This window comes from Fusarium solani, assembly GCF_023522795.1.
Source record: "Fusarium solani strain SB1 chromosome Unknown bctg00000014, whole genome shotgun sequence".
Classification (NCBI taxonomy): Eukaryota; Fungi; Ascomycota; class Sordariomycetes; order Hypocreales; family Nectriaceae; genus Fusarium; species Fusarium solani.
The window spans coordinates 567442-583449 of record NW_027072141.1 but is presented as its reverse complement, the minus strand read 5'-3'; the positions used below and the strand labels follow the sequence as shown (position 1 = coordinate 583449).

Below are 16008 nucleotides of genomic sequence, written 5' to 3'. Positions count from 1 at the left end.
GTCCCGGGCGTGGTCTTATTGGCTGAACCCATTCGAACACAAGTGAAATCCGAGACCCGACTCCTACCATAGATCCTGGACTTCACGACCGCGCCCGTCTCGTCTTCAGGGTTGGTCGTCAAGAGTGGAGTCACCGTCCGCGTTCAGACGCAATCACATTGGTCGCCGCTAAAAGCCACCAACAAGGGTGTAACGGTATTTCATAAGCAGCATTTGGTCGGGTTTGGCCTCGAACTGGAATCGACTATCAAATACGCAACAAAAGCAGCAAAAAAGGCCCAAATAGAGATGACCACATTCTTTTTACTGATAATCCGATTAGTACCACTTTTCTTCATCCTTTGGTCTGATTTTTACTTGCTTATTGGTCGTCGTGGAATTTTCAACGATTTTAACCCTGCTCCTTGGCCGACCCAACAATTTTCACTAAGACTTTCACGACGGCCTCAGCCCTGGCCCTACAACCAACATTGATCACTGTTCAAAAATTCCGGGTCGTCTACCGAGAACCGGAACAGCAAGACCCGTCCCGAGCTACAGCCGAGGACAACAGTTGATGCCGCGATCGCTGATGTCACTGGACGATACTCTGGCGGGAGCCAGAGCAGGTTCCGACCTCGATACGTGATCCATACGCTGTCGGCACTGATGCCATAGCCTTGACGTTGATATGGGTGATGCAGAGGACCGGATGCAGGCAGTGCAGAGGCTGGCGAGGACGAGGGCGAGAGCAGGTTGAGGTCGAACGTGCCAACATCCGTAAGAAGACGTGTGCTGGTCTCATTGAACCGGATATTATTGAGGTACAAACCTACCTCACGCGTGGCATCGCAGTGGCCCGTCGTGGCATCCCAGATCTTAATAGTCTCGTCCCATGACGCCGATGCGAGACGCTGGCCATCGGGTGAGAAGACCACAGAGTTAACCGAGTCGCGATGGCCCTTGAGCGTCGCTTGGCAGTGGCCCGTCGTGGCATTCCAGATCTTGATAGTCTTGTCGTATGACGCTGATGCGAGACGCCGGCCATTGGGCGAGAAGGCCACCGACCAAACCCAACGGAGATGGCCCTTGAGCGTCGCCTGGCAGTGGCCCGTCGTGGCATCCCAGATCTTGACGGTCTGCCATGACGCCGATGCAAGACGCTGGCCATCCGGCGAGAAGGCCACCGAGTCAACCAAATCGCCATGACCTTCGAGCGTCGCCTCGCAGCGGCCCGTCATGGCATTCCAAATCTTGACGGCCTTGTCGTATAACGCCGGTGCGAGGCGCTGGCCATATGGCAAGAAGGCCACCGACCAAACCCAACGGAGATGGCCCTCGAGTGTCGCCTGGCAGCGGCCCGTCGTGGCATTCCAGATCTTGATAGTCTTGTCGTTTGACGCCGATGCGAGACGCTGACCGTTAGGCGAGAAGACCACCGAGGGAATCATATCGTCATGACCCTCGAGCGTCTCCTCGCAGTGGCCCGTCGTGGCATTCCAGATCTTCACGGTCTTGTCTTGTGACGCCGATGCGAGACGCTGGCCATCCGGTGAGAAGGCCACCGAGTTAACTCTGTGGCTATGGCCCTCGAGCGTCGCCTCGCAGCGGCCCGTCATGGCATTCCAGATCTTGACGGCCTTGTCGTATAACGCCGGTGCGAGGCGCTGGCCATATGGCAAGAAGGCCACCGACCAAACCCAATGGAGATGGCCCTCGAGTGTCGCCTGGCAGCGGCCCGTCGTGGCATTCCAGATCTTGATAGTCTTGTCCCATGACGCCGATGCGAGACGCTGGCCGTTAGGCGAGAAGACCACCGAGTTAACCGAGTCGCGATGGCCCTCGAGCGTCGCCTCGCAGCGGCCCGTCGTGGCATTCCAGATCTTCACGGTCTTGTCGTATGACGCCGATGCGAGACACTGGCCATCAGGCGAGAAGGCCACCGAGTAAACTGCATAATTATGGCCCTTGAGCGTCGCCTGGAAGTGGCCCGTCGTGGCATCCCAGATCTTAACGGTCTTGTCCCGTGACGCCGATGCGAGACGCTGGCCATCGGGCGAGAAGGTCACCGAGTAAACCATACGTCTATGGCCCTTGAGTGTCGCCTGGCAGTGGCCCGTCGTGGCATCCCAAATCTTGACGGTCTTGTCCCAGGATGCCGATGCGAGACGCTGGCTACCGGTATCTGGCGAGAAGACTACCGAGTAAACCATATCGCCATGACCCTCGAGCGTCGCCTGGCACCGGCCCGTTGTGGCATCCCAGACCTTAACGGTCTGATCTCGTGACGCCGATGCGAGACGCTGGCCATCCGGTGAGAAGGCCACCGAGTTAACCCTGTGGCTATGGCCCTCGAGCGTCCCCAGACATGCATTCCAATCCTCTGCCATAGCCGGTTTAGCTACGATCCAACTTGGGTCTTCCACTTCGAACAGTCTCCTCATTATACTGCGCCTAGGACTGAATATAAGCGCCGACGCATATGCCTGAAGAGGCGCCTTCCCTATTGCCCATCCGTGCGATAGAATAAATCGCCGTGCATCTTGAACAAGGTTGAACAAGCGGGTCCCGTCAGACCGTTCCTAGTAGAGATATGTAATTAGCATATTGGTTTCATACAATGATAAAGCCAATCCACCTACTAGCAATGTCTCAAGCTTCATTATCGCAACCACTCCTTCCGGCATGGCTCGGAGAAGGCTAAGCGCCTCGAGCCAGTAGAGGTACTTCTTGCTGAGAAACCGATAGACTGTGCCGTCGTCGTGGAGGTCGTCGATGGGGATCGAAGCCTTGTGTGAAATGGCATCGTTTAGGTGGTCAACCCAGTACACACACGAGTACCGTGCCGGGACTAACGGATCTGGGTCAGGCTGGCGGACGTCATCGATAGAGATGCCGGGGTGGTATAAGTCGTATATATCACATCGGAACGTTTCGGACATGATCTGTAGTGATCTCGAGAACGCAGAGTAATGAACCTTTCCGGTCCCAGCAGGAAAAATTGCCTGGAACGCCTCTGTGGATAAATAATCCTTCGCTGACTGGTGGACGATGTAGACATCCTCATCGCGTATTGTAAGGAATGAGCCGCAGTCGGTTACAATCTTCCTAACGGACTGAGGCTTCTTCGAAATCTCGATTGGTAGGCCAGAGAGAAACCCTAGTTCATTAAGGCTAAGCGGCCGATATGCTGTGCACACTGTCGAAAGCAAGTGTCCGCATAATTCTAAGTATCCTGGTTTAAGCTGTTGGATCTGCATCACCATTCGACTGTAGACTGCCTTCAAGTCCGACGGCATTTCGTGAGCGACCTGCAGTACCTCCCAGCTTTCCAGCTCTTTGAGCTCTTTGATGACAAGAGACACCCACAGAAATGTCCCGTTGGCTTTTTGTCGCATCGCCTCTCGGAGTTCATCTTGGCGGAGTTGATCGTCCTGTATCGAGGGCAATTGGGATACACTGTGCTTGATATATGCATCGACAGCCTGTGACACACATTCTGTATTTTGGTTCAACTCGAGACTGAGTCTCGACCGTGACCTATCGACTCTAAATTTCTGCTCGATGTCAAGTATGTTCCGGCTCGAGACGATCCATTTAACTCGGGATGATGACGAGTGCTGGTCGATGAGATCCAATAGCTTTGATAAATCTTCTCGCATTCGTCGAGCGCGTCGATGATCAAGAAGGTACTTTTTAAGTTCGGATCTCGCAGAATGTCTGCAAAGATCTTGGATAAGGCCCACCAAGCATTCACGTCCTCGAAGAGCCCTTTGCCAGCGTGGTCGTACTTTTTCCGCAAGTGCGGGGATGAGCGATGATTGCTGGACGACAAGGAGGTAGATGAGGCCGCGCAGCACAGCCGTTGCGTTATTGATGCGCGAGTCGGTGCCCTGGCAGAAGAAGTAGGACAAAAGTTTCGCGGTCTGCTTTTTCAACTCGTTGATAATGCCGCAGAGCAACATGGTCTTGCCCTTCCCGGGATCGCCTTTGATCCAGAGCAGTCGGCTCTGTTCATCATCGTGCCATTGTTGGAAATCGGCGTTGTTGAGGATCCAGCGGTACGAGTCTTCTAGCAGGCCGCCCTTAGTCTTCTCGATGCGCGTCTTGTCGTCGCGGGGATCGGTCGAGCGCAGGTCTCCTAGGCAGCGGTCATCTTGTCGGAGCCTCTCAGCAGGTTCAGAGACATTACTAAACTTCATCAGCTATGACGAGCTAATTAACTATCGGATACCGGTACATACCGCCTCACTTGATCAACTGGCATGTGGAAGAAGAGCTGTCTCCCATATGCTGCCGCCACCGCCGCTGCATATCCGTGCCATTGGTCATTCTTATGCGTGTCGGCATAGTCCGAGATCCCACGGATTACCATGCATGGGAATGCACCCAGCGCACCTGCTGCTTCCGTCTCAAAACATATCAATCCGTACTCTCTGGCCAGCCGGTCCCTTAACAGAGCATCCTTGACCACCAGTTCCCCACATGCAATGTTTCCTCTGTGGACGACCACAGACAGCTCGTTATCCTCGTCATCAGCCGCTCGCGGGATCCTGCGCGCAGGGTCGCATTCACACTCATCGCAGGAGACTCCAGGCTTGAGGTGTATGTAGTCTGCTTCGTATAGATGGTCCAGTTTTGGGCCTGGATATTTGAACCTTCGAAGTCCTTCAATGGTCGTGTCAATCCTCTTGATATTCTCTTTAACGGGATCTGTACGCGACCGGGCCCGCCTCGCCGCTAGATCTTGCGCAGCATTGAGGAGCACGTCCGGAGGTGGGGCGAGGGTACCGGTACGTTCGAAATGACCGTCCTTGGCTCTTCCCTGATCGTATTGCACTGCGCCGGAATGCCCGGCTGCTGGTTTACTAACCACGACATCTCCAAGCCGGATCATTCCATTGTCTGTCTTTACAGGCACGCCGCCCCCAATACCAACCAGCAAACCGAACTTGAGATTTGGGAAGGTTGTCCTCATTTGCGTGACAACCTGAGCTGCGGCTTTGTTGTCCGCTTGGGGAAGTCCGGCGATGACGACATTATGACCCGCGATGCTTCCAAGGGTATACACGTTGCGATCCGTTGAAGGCTGTGGCAGACGGTCATGCTCTTCGTCCAGCATCTCCAATGCAGCAATCTGCTCCACCTCCAATGGGCAGATCCATCCCACCTTGTAGTCATCGTGGCTCAGCTTTTTCGACATCATGGGAATAGCAGCAATATCCTGACACTTGGGACTCCGGTATCGCGCTCGTAAACTATCGACGCGCGCAAAGGTTCGGAAGGACGTTTCTCAGATAATAGGATATCCTCGACAGCGCACGGCCAGGATTCTAGACATTTCAGCCTTTGTTAGGAAAGCTAAACCAGAGTCGTAAGTCAATTGCAGGCCAACTTACAGGCTAGGCTCGCAGCAAGGGGGAAGGAAGGATGAAGGGGAAAGGGAGGAGAGCGGAAGTCCAAGATGGGGTGCGACGAATTTAAGTGGTGTAGTTGGCTTAAAAGCCACTGCCACATTGGCTACGTCAATAGGGCGTCATTGTACAGTGTGGTAGCATCTCTTGTGATTCAATAGCAATACCTATGTCCAAGAAGGGTTTCGAACCTATGTTTCTTTCGCTTGTTCGCCAGGTGGGTCTGTATGTGAGCCACCACTTCGTTTTGAGTTTCCGGAGGCAGTTCGCGAAGTTCGTCAACGACCTCGCCCCAGGGGATCGGGAAATACGTCCCGCTTATAGCCTCGATATGACACTGACCCTGCCCTCCGGATTACTGAGCGGATGGTGAGACGTTTATGCTCCATTTGGAGAGGCAAGCGAGTCGTTTGCTAGAGAGCCATGGCTAGGATGTGAATTCAGAGGCTAGGTATCTGCAATAATGCTGGGATAGTCAGCTGATTCCACCGTTTTGTCAAGGTCATCCATAAGTGCGAACGGAAAGCAGGAGCAGCCTACTGCTATAGCTGATGGTGATGAATAGCCTATGTAAACCTTGCGTAACAAGCAAGAGCCAATTTAGACTTTTCATCCTCGTCGTCAATACTTAAGGCAGGTAAAAGCTATTTTTAGCCACCCCTCCACTTGAACTGTGGGGGGTAAACCAAGCCGGCACTTTGTCTAGCCCGACACGCTCCGGGACACCCAATTTGTCCCCACTTACCCAAGAGCCTCAACCCTGTCTCAACGACATCCACTGATGAAGCATCAATGCAAGGAAAAGGGATGAACTAGGTCTTACAATATTGGCCTACTCAAGCATCCAAATATGAAATGGGATGCGTTCCTAGTTTAAGACAAATAGAAATCCATACTCTTCTATTCCCATTTAGCTTTCCAATGATCCTTCAATGAAGTAGAGAGTTTATGGCGTGTCTAATTTTTGTGGCTTATAACTGACATTCTTTTCGAACGCATGTAAGCCAATGTGAACGAGGGGTCCTACATAGTATATTTTTTTCGCCAGGCGATACGACGGTAGTGTCATGGATGCATATGCCTTCGGTTACCGGCACATACGGCGTGGGTGGAACTTTCCACTTCCAGACTATCACATGTCAGCAACATCTGCTTGGTGTACAGTACACGCGCCAACTGAATAGCCAGAATCTGTGGCTTGATCTAAAATATGCCGACACCCTCACCGGAGGTGGGGAGGGTGTAAATCAGTGATCGGAATGGTCTGGTATGGTCTGGTATGGGGGGTCAAACCATACCATACGGCGAGCGTTACGTGCACAGCCGGCTGTGCAAATAAGATCTGTTATGTAAGCCCACCAAAGTGCGTGAGAGAGAGAGATCCTCTCTTTCATCGAAAGAAGCAGCCGTGATGCGTGCAATTGAACATAGTAAGTGATTCAGTAGGAATGCAGCTATTCAATGAATAATATATCATCTATTGGCGTGGGCTATTGGCAGCGCATCAGGCTGCCCAAGGCCGTGAAGCATACAACGGCGATCACGACGATATAAGTGAATCACCTCAACGCGTGAAATATATAAGGCAGGGACTTCTCTGCTGAAAGATGCTCTTGATTCTCATATACAATATCCTCGTCAAGATGTATAATCGCAACTAAAGCTAGCGATAGAACCCTCCGGGTATCCGTATCTTCGTCGATAGCACTGCAACACCAGCAAGGCATCCAGTACACACCAACAACCAATTTGTTCTACAGCCTCTTCAAATCAACCCGCAGGCACAAGCCATAAGGCGCTACGATCCCAATGCAGTGCTGCCATTCCCGGTTCAGGATTGGCGGGCTACGAATACCTCTCCAACAGATGAAACGTCGGCCGCTGCGTATTATGCAATGAACCCCGGTGCCTACGCAACAGCCTCTATGACATATTTTCCTCCTCAAGGGCAACCAATTGTCATAGATACGTTGGCATGGGGATATGAGGCCGCGGGAGAATGGCATGTTGCGTACCTCGATGATGTCTTGGGTAGATGGCAACGGCGCCCTTTCCCTGATATAACTCCAAGGTGGACCAAGGGTGTGCACCACTCAATTCAATCAACTGAGTGGCTCGGTGGCGGTGAGTTGACCTGGTCAACCACTCTCTTCAGTGGCGTTGATCAATTATCCGTCAAATTGAGTTGAATGGACACTGGTTGAAGTCGTTGATCTCCAAGCTGAGCTATTTCACTCCCACTCTCCCATCCCCTTTTCTTCACATCCCACCTCTACCCAGGATCCTTCTTCCGCCCCATCACCACTACCATTCTCGGTAGGAAGTAGTGACACGTCCAGGTCGTCAATCACCCCAGCCCGTAACCACGATCGCAGCACTTGACACATTCCTATAATGTCCGCGTCCAGCCGATTTCGTAGTGGCGTCACCATCCGCCCTGCCGCCGCAAAAATCCTCTCGCACTCTGCTGACATCGGCTGGATCGTAAGGAAGTCCAGCGCCATTCGTGAAAGACGAGGATACCGACGTTTGCGCTCATGCCAGTATGATATCGGATCTCTAACATCGTTATCTCCATCCTCCCACGACGACTGCCACAATTCGAGCTCGTCAATATCTTCATTGATGTCGTCGGGCAAAGTCGCTTCCTCTTTCACCAAAAACCGTATCCGAGAACCGGCCGCGTGCGCTCACAGTACGCTTGAAATGGGTTGTAGTACTTTCGCTGCCGCTTCGCAACTGGTTCGTCGTCCACGGGACTCCGGACCACCTGCAGGTGACGATAGTCCGATTCCCACACTTCTCGGACCATCTGCTTCGCCTTCGTCACCCATTTCGTGTTATCCTTCCACTCATTCTCGAAATACCCCCACCGGAAAGCCGGGTGCAGCGCTAAGGCCGTGTAATAGATTGGTGTCTCATCCAGCCTGCTGTAGTACTTGTTGAGTTTTTCCCCAACCCAGATTAATATTGATTCGGAAGTGCTCCGCGTCGGGTATCTCAGAAGCAAGCTGCTTATAGTCCTCGAGCACTTCCAACAAGAACTCGAATCCCTGGATAACCTCCCATACATTCCCGTACGAGCCAACCCACCCTCCTTTCCGCTTGCGTTGTTGGCCATCGCCTTCCAGAGTCTTCACGGCATCCTCGTAGAATCCAAGAAGCTTAGCCAGGTGTTCCAGGACTGCCCAGTCATTGACCGTAAGCTGGTTTTCCTCCAAGCAAATCCGGGGTTCCCTCGCAGACTTTCTGAGATTCCCTGTCCTCTTTGATCTGTTGTCCTGCTCCCACTGTTGACGATGCTTCAAGACGAGTTGTTCGATGAATGGTCGAAGAATGATGGCGCGTCTAATCATGTATAGTTGAGAAAGCCACCGGGTATCGTTGTCAATGATCAAATCGACCGGCTGCCTCGCTCTAATCCTGGGATCCGAGGATAGATCGAATTCGGAGCGTTGTATACTCCGTAGCAAATAAGTAAGCTGGTCCGACCTTCGGACGTCAACCACCAGATTGTGCAGCTTTCCGACAGGTCCTTTGCGCCGCCAAAGTGTGTGCTCCGCCTCAGACAGAGCAGCTTCCCCTGACAACTGCTCTTCGAAAGCCTCGACGTTGTGGCCAAACAGCAGTGCTTTGGCCGAGAGATTTAGCGTATGGCCGAAGCAGCGCCCACGCCTCGTCGACCCGACGAACCCGAGCTCGCCACCAATTATCTCCATGGCCTTGTCGTTGCTTTCCGCGTTGTCCAGTGTGAAGTACCCAATCTTATCCTGGATCCCATAGGCGTCAAGGACGTCCAGTATTTCGGCCGCAATGTTGTGTCCGAAATGGCGAGTCCGCAATTCCGGCACACCAAGCGTCAGCTTGCGTGGCTGGCTATTCTCATCCCGAAAGAAACAAGCAATCCCGTACAGGCTGTGCCTGCTGCCTGACTTCCACCCGTCAAAGGAGACGTGAATCAGGCCGCATGACTGCTTCAGCGCTGCGATGACCTTATCCTTGTGCATTTCGTAGGCCGAGAGAACTTTTTGCGGCGGATGGTTGTTCTGGTAATATTGGCATCCGTGATCTTGACAAGTGGGTTGAGGTATTCGAATATCTGGCGTAGTCTTCCTTGCTCACAGACGCTAAATGCGTGGTTTTCTTCGATGATCCATTCGAGTAGAAGGCGCTGGAAATGCTTGCGGTCGAAACCCTTGGCCAGACTGTTCGCAATGTCTTGTTCGCGCGGGAGTCGCGTATCGAGCTTCATCACTTCGGCGATGGACCTCTGATCCTTGGCCTTCAACTTTTTCGGCTTTTTTCTCAGCGGCTGATTTCGTCTTGTCAGGGGGAGCGCGTATTCCATGGCCCTTGAATAAATGGGCGTTCGCATTCTGGATTCCCTTCTCCGCGAAGCTTCTGGGTTTGGGATTCTTGTTCTGGATGCAGCGCCTGCAGACCCACCGCCCGACTACCAGAAGAATCCTCAACATCGTACCCAAAACCCCATACCCACGATGGCGTATCTCGGACGCGTTGGGACCACACGTAATCCGGGAAGCATCGCCAGAGGTACTGATGCTCTACTTCTTCATGTGGTGTTTCCTCTCGCAGGCTGGGAGCTGGCGTCGCTAAAGAAGCCACTGCAAGTGTTGCGGAAGATAACACGTCAACGTCGTTCGTGGAGGGCGCTGTAGACTCCATTCCTTCTGGTTCAGAGCGTCCAGCCGGATCAAGGTCGCGGAGGAACGCGATCATGGAACGCGTCGGCACTGATCCAATAGGGGAAAAAAACCAAGGTGGTGAACTAAACCATATTAAGGCTAGTGTGACGGGAAGGGTAGATCGCAAGGACTAAACCTATTCAAGATGCCCAAAACCACTTCAGGAATCACGAGTCCTATTACCAGCTACCCTAAATCCACCACCTTCAATCCATTCAATCAATGATAACTCAAAATGGATTGATGTTTATGTAACCCGTATTCGATGTTGATTGACGTTGAGTTGACGTTGATCGTCAATCCATTCAACATATTGAAATACGTTGAGTTGAGCACACCCTTGCCTATGGTGAATGGTTGAAACCAAGCCCTTGGGCATTAACTTTCGGAACTGCATCATATCTGCTTAAGAGACGATATTGGCGGTTTCCTCCTCATCGACATCAGAGTAAGTAATTGGCATTCTCACAAACTCACTGCTCCGACCCAGATCGGTCGCGCGAGGAATACAGCACACGATGACGTGGACTTTTCTCCTGCTATGGCTATCGCCATGATCAAGCTCGAGTGCGTGTGTTGAGAGCAGATGACTGGGATTGATGCCAGTAGACAGTGTTGAACGGGTTGAATCTCTGGACAGATCTTTAAGCGCCTTCTTGCAATCCTCCTGACGCCACTGGCTGGCCCTGAGGCGCCTTGAGTTGACGGCGGCGGCACACCGATGACCGCGGGCTTTGTTGAGAGCGTCAGTCACTCTTTGCCAATCTCTATACTCGCCGGAGAGACTGGCTAGTCGTTGGAAAAAGTCGAGCGAGCTTGTGTGAAAAACTTGCCGTACACGATGCATTGACACGCCAAGATGATCGGTAACTTCAGTTACGAGTTGATCCAGTGCCTCGGCCATCGAGAACTTGGTGTTCTCCATGATAGATGCCTTGGTCTGGTTAGCTCTCAAGTCACCGAGTGTACCGGCTAATGCAGCAGGGGGGGTGTGTTACCAGGTGCTTGCATCATTGTGTGTCACTCAACTCGCATAGAGATGATGCCAAACAGGAGGTGAGATGGCTCGTATCACCTTGGATCGATAAGACAAAGTGGAAGATTTCATTGTCCACTACGCGTGTGCGATCTCCTTAAATCATAATAATCTATCTTGACGCGTACCCTGGGCGAGTCAACGGGAAGCCGCATAAGGGCTTCAGATTAGATTGGACGATGGCCATCATGATACGGGTATATCTCAGATGAGCGATCTACACTTTGGGGAGTTTACAATCGCCGAAAGCTGTTTAATCTGCCGGATTCGTGTTGTGTATGCTCAAGGCTCCTTTCGAGTTGCTGGCGTTGGGAATATCTGCATCTTCAACTATGAATGGTACACCAAGCCCAGCGATAGTCTTGGCGAGAAAGCCACTTTAGCCACTTTAGCCACTGTATCTCAACGCCTCTAAGCATCTAAGCATAGCGGGTAAAGCGTTATTCCAGGAGTCCTGCCCAGCAGTGACTTTGCTTCTAAACCAGGACTTGGTTTCCTCGGACCGATGACGGCTCTTACAACCTCATCCACATGGCCTCGGCGCTATCGCTGCAGCGGGTCAATTCATTGAGCAAGGGATCAAGATTGCCTAGCTGGGCCATGCCTTTTACCGGCTTGTCAAGGACGGGCCGAAAGAGATCCAGCACTGGATACAACAGCTTAAAAGCCTCCAAGCTGTTGCAACACAAATAGAAAACACCAAGTCGTTGCAGACTCTAGAAGCTGGAAAGATTCTCATCCGGTACAGGGACACCACCAAGACATTGCTGGAGCCTCTCAGCAGCCTTGATTTCAACCCCGACGATTCGACAACAACGAAAACGTGGCGCAGTGCTTGCAATTTGCATCAAGAGGAAGAGATACTTGGGCTTTTGGCGTTGCTTGCAGATGCTCCAGCGTCTATTGGTAGCAGGTGTTAATATTCAGAAGGAGGATGATTAAGGGAAGACGCCTCGCGATATTGCCCGGATGTATGATTCCTTACCTGCCTTTGACCAAGCTGTCAGAGAACATCTTGGCTCGGAGGTCTGATAAAGATTGAGATTTGTTTAGATCGATAACGCAGCATCCTACCATCCGCCACCACTTCAAGAATCACCCCACTTAAAGCATAGCACAAAAAATCGCCGCCCCATACAAAATCCAATATTTGATGCATACGAAAACCAACCACTTTTGTCCGTGAGAAATGAAATCACGCCGGGGTTCTATATAGAATTACTTGAAGTTTACTCTCTGCGTGGTTTTTTGACCTCCCGGCCGCTTCGTGTCCGCTGGCAGTGCTTTGTTGTGACCATAACGTCCTCACTTTCGTCCTCTGATCCGACACCCACCTCAATCACCGACTCGACCTCTTCGTCCATATCCACCTCTATTTCTGCCTCCTTTGGCTCACCAAGAGTTTCTCTAGACGCTAGAGCCTCTGAAAGAACCATGAACCGTCTGTTCGGGTTCGCTACCGCCTTTCTTTTCTTCCCTCGCCGCAACCGGGCTATCTGCTCTTCAAGGCCAGCGATCCGCCTATTCTGAACGGCCACCTTTATTTCTAAGCTTCCACCCCCTTGGCGATCTTGCTGTACTTTATCCTCGTCGGATGACTTCGGTGTTTGGCTAAATCTCTCACCTGCCGGCTCGTCGTCGGCGTGTCATCTGAGTGCAGCTGAGGAGGGCTCGGCGTCTTGAGTTGCTCTAGTAATTTTTCTCTGTCCGGTTGAATTTCCGGATGCGATAGAGCTTTATGACGATTTATTGGCCAATTTCCAGTAACCATCCAGCCGGATAAGATAATCTCTTTCTTCATGCCCGCCTCCCTGGCTTTGGCGTAGGCCCGGATAAAATTCACCTTGTTAACCGGCGCAGAATCGGTTAAACTAGCCAGCATTTGTAGTTCTTTCCGATACGCACCTTTGACGACGTTAAAAACTCCATTATCTAGCGGTTGCAAACCATGGGAGCAGTGTGCGGGGAGGTAATAGCAGTAGACATTGTTCAGAAAGCATGTCGCCATCCACTCGTCCTGGCTGCTCGTCAGCGACCCTATAGCCGGCAATTGTGCGGCGAAAACACCCAGAGGCTCACCTGTGCATGGCTCCCATGACCATCAAGGATGATTAGTCTCGCATCCGATGCATCACGAGGTTCCGTTTGAGGTAGATAGACGTCTTTCAGCCACTCGAGAGCTATGTGGTTGTCGGTCCAGCCGTTGGGCGATGTGATGTAGTACCAGTCGGCTATCAATTTGAACTCGTCTAGAAACCACTGTTTCTGTAGCTCCTTTCCTTTAAAGATAATCCCCGGTTTTAAAGCGCGGCCAGTTGCGGTGACGGCCTCGATAAATGAGGTCCACCTGCGCGACTGGGAGCCCTTCAACATTGCCTTCTTCTTCGGGTCAGAGCTCCCGATTACGAGGCTGTCCAAGCCTTGTGAACAACCAATCAGTTATAACCTATAAAAACACGTAGAGGAGTTACAGATGACTTACCGAAACCGGCCATTATGCCGCCCTCGTCCACGTTAACTGTGTTCTCCGGTTTGATCCAGCCGTACTCGTCCTCCCGGATATCAAAGTACCAATTGACCGACCTTGGTGTGAAGCCGTCAAATCTGGCAGATTCCTGGCGTTTCCCAAGCTTTGTAGACAGTTTCGAATGACGCTTAATGAACCTGGATGTCCAGTTTTGGCCCAATGGCTTGTTATCTCCCTGTTGACGGAGGAGGGCTTCGACGCAACTTCGAAGTTGGCTATGCGAGAGAGCATAGCCGAGGGACTCCTGCCGCAGAAGCCAACGAACAAGGCGATCCTTTTGACTGGGGGAAAGACGTTGATGAGGGTGTGTAGACTCTTTCCTGCTCTTCTGGCCCGAAAGTCTCTTCGAGAGGACCGGCTGAGGCACTCCATGCTTCTCGGAGGCCTGGTACTGTGATAGAGAACCGTCAGTAATATCGAATATGGCATCAATAACGTCTTTTTCGGTGTAAACATAGCGACCCATTTTGGAGATATTTTACAGTCATAAGCTGCGTAGAGAGCCTTGCTAACTTTGTGGGAGTGGAAAGATGAGGGACAGAAAAATGCAAAATTTTCAAAGTACTGAAACTCCCATTATAGGTAGCAAAGTCGGACCAAAAAAGGCCCGGGGTAAGACAGCATGCAAAAACTAATGCACTGCAATTTTTCGTTTTTCTAAATGATTTTATTATAATAAAATATGATGCAAATAACATCGTAGAATTTGTATGGGGAGACGAATTTTTGTGCTATGCTTTAAGTGGGGTGATTCTTGAAGTGGTGGCGGATGGTAACACTCGGTTATCGAAATATCTTTACCTTTGTTTACAAAAACCCACACTGAAAGGATACAAAAGCAACCAAAGGAAACTTGTCCCGGGTTTCAAGCCTTCGTTTCCTCTCAGAAAAATCTTGCAAGCTCGCACTGGTTACCAATTACGAATTGTGGTCAAATCTGACCCTTGATGGCTTGCTGACGTATTTGGCTATTGCCTGGTGGCTAATTTTAGAGCTGATAGCTAATTTTAGACTGCTGCGGCTCATGGATGCATCCCACTCCTTTTCGGCCATGTTTGACCGCTCTCCAACATACAGTTATAATAGCTGCCTACTCTGCTGGCAAGCAGTTATACTTCTCGTATCTTATTCATTCTGCCCGTTACAAAGCCAGCTCCACATCATGCCGGATAGACTGCCAAATAACGAGAGGGTCTACGCTGCTTGCCGCAGTGGTGACCAACAGACACTGGCGGAGCTGTTTCAAGAGCTCGATATCGGCCCCAACCAACCTCGACATCAGGGGTACATTGATCAATCTCTTCCAAAGGATCAGCAACCCCCAACGGTCGAAGGAATGCTCAACTCTGCCATAACGGGCGAGCAGATTGACATGGTCAATCTCCTCTTCTCAATGTTCCCAAACCTCAGCTTCGATCAGGGGCCGCTGGCTTCGGCTACCAGGACGAACAACGCCCAGCTCGTCGAGACCATGTGCAAGCTTGACCCAGAAGCAGTCAATGGATCATGTTCTTACGTGAACCTCATCGCATACGCCTGTCAAGGGCCCGAGAGCGCTGATGTCGTCAGCGCACTGCTAAAGGCGGGCGCAGACCCCAACAAGCGGCCCGAGCATATGCTACCGTTTTCCAATGCCAACTACGCCGTGACTGGAGAGATGCCTGCTTCGACTTTCGAGGAGTTCTTTGATCACGGATATCGCTTTGATGATGGTTTTGGAAGTCCTTTTTAGGAGAGGCGGTCACCTTCCTACAGCACGGTTTGCCTCTAAAGAGGAGCTGATCAAGCTGGCATTGGAAAAGGACAACTTGGACATGGTAGATGTGATTAATCGCGTATACCCTGTGCCACCGAAGAAGCGAGGATTTGTGAATGTAATAGTTAGGATGCTAGGTTTGAAATCTTAAAAGTACTTCTAGTATAAAGTTACATGGGGATATTGCTAATACCGTGGGATACCTATTAGAATCATGGTTTCTGACAGTAATGAGAGCTAAATCCAGGTAGCACTGGGGTATTTCACCCGCCGCCTCTATGTTACTCTGTATAACGATCCAACCCCATCTTGACGCACCAAGGTTAGAAAGGCTAAAGTGTCTGTCATAGGGCACATCGTCTAGCAGCTTCAAGAGACATTATGTCTTCATTGGTTTACCAAGTTCGGCTTCGTCTGCTGCGTCGATGTCTTTGGACTCTGCCTTCTGAGAGCGAGTGAGGAGCAGGACCAGTGGTTCAATGTGCGCGTTGGACTTGATCCGTATAACGACTGCATCGCGAGGGGCGATTCTTGAATGCGTTCTGTTCTCTTGCTGCCGTCGTGAGATGCGCTTCGCTCCGCCTGAAATG

The 16008-nt window shown here is 51.4% G+C and overlaps 5 protein-coding genes across 5 annotated transcripts; 1 reads left to right on the top strand and 4 right to left on the bottom strand.

Annotated features, from left to right (window-relative positions):
• Positions 1-458: 458 nt before the first annotated feature.
• Positions 459-5182, bottom strand: MRS44_017662 (uncharacterized protein; the record flags this gene model as incomplete). Its single annotated transcript, XM_065615571.1, has 3 exons — positions 459-2561; positions 2622-4170; positions 4224-5182. 3 exons carry the CDS (start codon positions 5180-5182, stop codon positions 459-461), a joined length of 4611 nt encoding a protein of 1536 aa, XP_065471643.1.
• A 3129-nt stretch (positions 5183-8311) lies between these two features.
• Positions 8312-9768, bottom strand: MRS44_017661 (uncharacterized protein; the record flags this gene model as incomplete). Its single annotated transcript, XM_065615570.1, has 2 exons — positions 8312-9462; positions 9516-9768. 2 exons carry the CDS (start codon positions 9766-9768, stop codon positions 8312-8314), a joined length of 1404 nt encoding a protein of 467 aa, XP_065471642.1.
• A 737-nt stretch (positions 9769-10505) lies between these two features.
• MRS44_017660 (uncharacterized protein) lies at positions 10506-11024 on the bottom strand (the record flags this gene model as incomplete). The annotated part of the gene is made up of 1 exon (XM_065615569.1): positions 10506-11024. The coding sequence occupies one exon, from the start codon at positions 11022-11024 to the stop codon at positions 10506-10508; it is 519 nt and encodes a 172-aa protein (XP_065471641.1).
• Positions 11025-12364: 1340 nt separating this feature from the next.
• Positions 12365-14128, bottom strand: MRS44_017659 (uncharacterized protein; the record flags this gene model as incomplete). Its single annotated transcript, XM_065615568.1, has 4 exons — positions 12365-12656; positions 12760-12824; positions 13215-13555; positions 13618-14128. The coding sequence occupies 4 exons, from the start codon at positions 14126-14128 to the stop codon at positions 12365-12367; spliced, it is 1209 nt and encodes a 402-aa protein (XP_065471640.1).
• A 696-nt stretch (positions 14129-14824) lies between these two features.
• MRS44_017658 (uncharacterized protein) lies at positions 14825-15394 on the top strand (the record flags this gene model as incomplete). Its single annotated transcript, XM_065615567.1, has 1 exon — positions 14825-15394. The coding sequence occupies one exon, from the start codon at positions 14825-14827 to the stop codon at positions 15392-15394; it is 570 nt and encodes a 189-aa protein (XP_065471639.1).
• Between the last annotated feature and the right edge of the window lie 614 nt (positions 15395-16008).